Source organism: Argentina silus (genome assembly GCF_951799395.1).
Source record: "Argentina silus genome assembly, contig: scaffold_304, whole genome shotgun sequence".
NCBI lineage: Eukaryota > Metazoa > Chordata > Actinopteri > Argentiniformes > Argentinidae > Argentina > Argentina silus.
Window position 1 is genome coordinate 18,176 of NW_028152768.1, and position 6,049 is coordinate 24,224.

The following is a 6,049-nucleotide window of genomic DNA, read 5'->3' on the forward strand; positions in this document are numbered from 1 at the left end:
AGAGGGAAAATGAGAGAGAAACACAAGACTTGAAACTGATACAACAAAAACAGGTTATTTACCAGTAAGGAGTCCATGAAACACCACATCTCTAATGTCAACACTTCAAACAGCAGCAGATCAACCTCATTCAGACACCATAAACATTTGAGGGTAAATTTACAAGGCATTATACTTTAAATAGAGTATATGGCAATTGACCATTGTCTCAATATATTCCCCCCCCCCCCCCCCCCCCAAAGACCCACAACTTCTTTTTCACCACCACCCCCCCCCCCCCCCCCCCCAACTAACAGTCTCACGTAAGTGGACTGGAGAAGCAGAGTTAAAAATATATACTATTGAATTCCAGTGTAAGGGTTCTGTTTTTAGTCTGTTTTTAAGTCTTTCCGTTGGGTTTTCAAGTTTAAAAAGGTCCTCTGTGTAACACAATGCAAGTCAGTCCAGCGGTCTTCTCTACGTGTCTACGAGGGAAGGTTATCCTTCAGCGAGGAGTTAGCCCAAAGCCGTGGGTCCTTTTCCACAGGCTTCCTTTCGAGCCAGCGGCTCTCTTCTTCTTCTTGTTTTTGTTTTTTTTGTTTGTTTGTTTTTGTTTCGAGGAGGACGAGATTTGAGGGGCTGGGAAGCACTACGACATCGTCACGTGACTACTCAAGAGCAGGTGGAATGGTACGAGGGAAAGGAAGTAGATACAACCAAAAAAAAAAAAAAAAAAGGCCAGAACTTGTACAAGGCAGAGATACGGGAAGGAAGGAGATTTAAATCTCTGGGAAGTGTGCATTCCAGGACCGAACATCAGAGAGAGAGAGGGGGGGGGGGGGGGGGGAGAAAAAATGTACAAGGGGCGGGGTGGAGGGACAGCAAAGAGAGAGAGCAGTGAGAGAGAGAGAGAGAGAGGGAGAGAGAGAGAGGGAGAGAGAGAGTGAGAGAGAGAGAGGGAGAGAGAGATATGCCACTTCCACCCTGGTGGCTCACCGGTAGACCAGGTGTGATATGGTGCCAGACTTGAAGTTGAGCTGATGGTTGGGCACGAAGCTGTGCTGGGGGTTCTTCCTCGTGCACACGTCCTTGGCATACAGGCCCATGCACGAGTCACACGACACCTTGGAGCAGTTCACGCACGTGTGCGTGGCGCCCGGCTTGTTACAGAACCCGCAGCGCGACCCCCCCAGGCTCGCGCGGTCGCTATTGGCGACCATCGCCGACGCCATGGCAACCGACTTGCTCGGAAACAGCTTGGTGGACATCAGGGGTTTCTCCGCCATCTGGGGGTGAGGATGGGGGTGAGTGTGTGAGTGGGTGAGGGTGAGGGGGTGAGGGTGGAGGTGGGAGTGAGACTGAGTGTTGGAGTACACGGAGAGCTTCTCCTTCACCGGCAGGTATCCGTCGAGGGGCCTGGGGGATTTGGGGGGGTAGTCTTGCATGCCGCAGCAGGGGGAGGGCTCCACGTCATGACAGGCAGGGCAGAGGATCCTGTCACACCTCTGGCAGGAAGCCAGGCTGGAGCAGCCCAGGCCGCAGCCCTGGCACTTGACCCCCAGAGAGGGGAGTCCTCCGTGGGCTTTGAGCCCCCAGCTGTCCCTGGCGTCCCGGGGCTCTCTCGACGGAGGTCTGGAGGGAGTCTGCCTCCCCCCGCCCCTCTCCGTGTACAGGTCGATCTCGTCCAACGAGGAGAGGTGGTAGGAGGAGTAGGCGTCGGCCGAAGGCGGCGACTGGATGGGGAAGAAGTCGGCCACGGGGCTGTAGGAGGGCGGGGCCGCCACCGAGAAGAGCGACGCCGAGGTGCTGGGTCTGAGAATCTCGTCCTTCATGTCCTCCTCCGCGTCCACGAACAGCGGCTCCTTCCTCAGGCTCAGCGAGGCCTTCAGGACGGGCTTGTTCACCGCGGCGTGCCAGTGGCCCGCCCCGTCCGTCACGTCCACGGACTTGGAGGGCCGCCCGCTCCGCCTCAGGTGGTGAGGGTGAGCCCTCTCGATGTCCACCGGGCGCACCGAGAGCCGGGCCATGTCCGCCCCGAGACTGTCCCGCCTCCGGAGGGCCTCGGCACAGCCGGCCGCGTCGTCTCGGCAGCCTCTCCGGAGCTCCAGGGCCTCCAGCTCCGACGCCGAGCCCCGGGCCAGGGCCACCACCTCCCCCAGGAGACGGCACTCCGCCTGGGACAGGAACAGCTCGAAAGCCAGCTGCCGGAGGTGGGGCGGGCCCCCCGGGTGGTCCCGGGCGTGGTACTGGAGCTCGTGGTCCCGGGAGTAGCCAATGGAACGCAGGAGGGAGCGGATGTCTGCGTCGCACAGGGCCGACTGGAGGTGGTACACGTATGGGCCTGTGAAGGTCTGCCGGGGGGGGGGGAGGGGGGGGGATAGGAAAAAAGATGGATATCTATCACAACACGGCAGCGAGGAAGGAGGAATCCACTTGACCCTAACCACATCCTGTCACCTCCCTTCAGGCATCGTTACTCCTTCTTCCAGGGGTAGAGAGGCGGTGGAGAGGCGGTGAGTACTACTAAACCTTGTTATTATTAATAAATACAACTATCGTTATACAGCACCAGTCAAAAGTTTGGACACACCTTCTCATTCAATGGTTTCTCTTTATTTTTTATTATTTTCTATGTTGTAGATTAATATTGAAGACATCAAAACTATGAAGGAACACATATGGAATTATGTAGTGAACAAAAACGTGGTTAAACAAACCAGAATATGTTTTATATTTTAGATTCTTCAAAGTAGCCACCTTTTGCTTTGATGACAGCTTTGCACTCTTGGCAAGGTGTGTCCAAACTTTTGACTGGTACTGGTACATATTGGTACTTGGTACATATTGGTACTGGTACATATTGGTACTGGTACTGGTACATAGTGGTACTGGTACATATTGTTTAGTGACATAATTAAAAAGGAGGGCAGCCGTACCACCGCTAGGTTACTCACCTTGATGCACCTGAACTCTTTCTTCCAGGGAAAGAGGAGCAGGTTGGTGCAGATGGTCTCCAGGGTGTGGAAGGCCCTCTCCAGGCCCCGGAGGCTGCAGCTCCTCAGGCAGCGCTGCGCGTTCTCCACCACCTCATAGAACCGCACCATGCGGAACCGTTGGCCCGGTTCTGGCTGGTAGGCCCCTAGCAGGGCTGTGGCCGTGGAGAGGAGGGCCTCGCTGTCCCCGTGCCTGCCCCCCTCTGTCCCCGGGTGCGCCCCGCCATCCTCCAGTCGCCTCTCCAGGGACGCCACGTACCTCCGGAACAGGTCCTCTCTCAGTTTGGCATCCATTGGCGGCAGCGGACAGCGTCAGCCGTGACCCCCCCTGCCCTTCTCCTCTCTCATGCCCCGCTCTGGGACGCCCTTCTCAGGCACCCCTCTCTGTTGCCATCTCAGGACACACACGCACACGCGCACACACACAGTCTCTGTTGAAGGCTTAAGGAAGAGGGGGCACAGAAATGCACCTCTGGGCCAGTCAGCAAACGGTCACCATCTTCGGACTTGCTTCGAGAATTTGACTGCTTCCTTCCTCCTTTTAATTGGGGTGGCTAGGCTGTTGCCAGTCAGGTTAGGGTTAGGGTTAGCATGTCCGGGTTGTTCATTAGCTCAAGGTCCGCGCATGCTCTCCAGAGCAGATATGGGGTTCAGGCGAAGGCCAAGAGGGGCTGCTGCTTCACGCTTTGCTGGTCCTGAGCTGCATCCAGGCGTCCACCCTCCGCTTCTCATTCATCACAGAGTAGGGAGCTCAAGGTCACTGCAGGGGCGTGATCTTAATGGTGTGCCTCCCGAGCTGCAACAACAGAAAGCAATATGAACACGCATACAAACTCAAAACAGGCTGGCACACTGTCTGGGAATGTGTCAATAAGAACGATGTGTTGAGCTCTGGGTCTCGTGCCCTCTTCACTCAATCGGCATTTATTCTGCCAGCTGAAAGAATGCGATGCTGACATCATCGGGTGATTCAGAGAAAAAAAAGCCGAAGCCAAAAGAAATGAAAACCACGCATAATACGTCCCGTTGAAACAAATGGGTTTTAGTCATAGGGGGGAGTTATCATTATCGGGGGGGGGGGGGGGTGTTTGCGTGTGCGTGAGAGGGGGAGGGGACACACACACACACACACACACACACTCCCCACTCAACCACTGACACCGAAAACGTGCTGTGTGTTGGATGGATGAGAGCCCCCGTCCGTGTCTCCCCTCCTTGCGCTATGCAATCATTTAGCCAGCCACGGTAATATCCACCTCGCATGGATGATCAAATAAACAGCTCAGAGCAGCAAGATAGCCTTCCTAATACATGCGTCATGGAGAGACAACTGTAGGCTGTTATAGCCTACAGAACTGGATTGATTTCCTAACCAAGAATAATCATTCTGCCCACAGCTTGGCAAAAAAAAAAAAAAAAAACGCCCTTTATGCACAGCATCGAAATCTGCATTTCACGACATCGACAACATCCTTTTGACATTCGGGTATGCGTCAATTGACTCGCTACAATCTATGGTCGTCCTCGATACAGGTAGCTTTCGCCAACCGATTCTGCTACCTTATCAAAGCTAGCTAGGTCAACATAGCAGGCTCGTTTCAGTTAGCTAGCTAGCTAGCCTTGCGCGGATGCGAGCTGGTGTTACCCTTTCACGGGAAGAAAGAAATACCAAGACATCTGGCCAAGCCACAGCTATATACCTCCACTGTCCTGCCTGGCCAAGGTGTGGACATGGTCGCTACAACTGTAGCTAGCTTAGCAGCTATCCATCAGCCTATCCTTCGTAGGTGGGTAAATGATGGGCTAGTGGGTTTCCTAAAACGCAGGTGTAAATTAAGCACGCTTATAACGATGAAGCTGCTTCTGATACGAGTCTTGAAGTCAATGGGACTGGATGCGCAGTGTTCCGCTTAGCCAGTCAGCTAGCTAGCGAGCTAGCCAGCTCGGTCCCCTCGATCTGACAGTGCGTGTGTTGCTGGTGCGCTCGAGCTCGGATATTGATCATGAAAATTATCTAAATACGTCAGGCTGATCCGCAACGTCCGAAAACGGCAGCTAGTGTAGTGAGAAACGCGTTTACAGGCTGGGTTAGTCATCAAGCTAGCTAGCTAGCTAGCTAACTGCCGTTAGCCCCAGCAGTGGATTCGACTGGCCGTGGGCCCCCCTCACAGTCCAGCCAGAGAACGCCCATCTCTACGCGGAGCTAGCCCACCAGCCTCCCCTCATTACACATCGGCACACACAGATGAGAAACTCAGGGGGGTTCTCACGTCGCTATCAAACGATATCAGTGTCCTAAAGTGAAACAGCGGGGTGATGGGTCGACTCGTACGCCACCGTGCTCCGTCGTGGCCATCGTAAACCGTACCGTTTTAAGCCAGACGCCACAAACCCCCAGCAGCACCTTACCTTCTCTTCGGTCTGCTGCTGGAAACCCCCGTCCGCCTGCTGCGCATGTGCGGACTTCTGACACTGACAGGCCGTCATCGGCGTCAGCTGGCGCACGTGCACTGTCTCGAGGGGCTTGGTCGTGACCAGAGCGCGCCTATACTATATATATGTTTTACATTTTTATTTTGACGATGACCTTATTTTTGCTTATTAAACATCAGGCCAGAACCGTGTTTGCTTCAGTGTTTCATACATGCCAAATGTCGGGAAATGATATTGGATTGTCATGTCCTGTGTGGCTCAGTAGGTTGTGGGTTCGATTCCCGCCGGGGCCATTTATACTCACTGCAATGTAAGTGGCTTTGGATAAAAGCGTCAGCTAAATGCCATTTATTATTATATTATGTCAGTCTCTCTATGGTGAAATGGTGCATGGTATCTCACAGTCTCTAAAATGCATAGTTAAGAGCTAAGCACCAAACAAACAAATGGAAATGAATTTAAAAAATCCTTGATTTCTAGATTCCCAGGCAAACGAGACAAACCCCTCCTCCCCCTCCTCCCCTCCTCTTCCTCCCCCTCCTCCCCTCCTCCTCCCCCCCCCCCCCCCCCCTCCCCTCCCCCCCCCCCCTCCTCCTCCTCGCGACGGGACTGTGACGTTGAACGGCGAACACTCGCAGCTCTCT

The 6,049-nt window shown here is 54.1% G+C and overlaps 1 protein-coding gene across 1 annotated transcript; it reads right to left on the minus strand.

The window, feature by feature from the left end:
- Positions 1–324: 324 nt before the first annotated feature.
- On the minus strand, positions 325–3,900 carry spata2 (spermatogenesis associated 2). The gene is made up of 2 exons (XM_083697900.1): positions 2,934–3,900; positions 325–2,330 (listed from the first exon to the last, which is right to left on the minus strand). Exons 1-2 carry the CDS (start codon positions 3,264–3,266, stop codon positions 972–974), a joined length of 1,692 nt encoding a protein of 563 aa, XP_083554026.1. The 5' UTR covers positions 3,267–3,900; the 3' UTR covers positions 325–971.
- Positions 3,901–6,049: the final 2,149 nt, after the last annotated feature.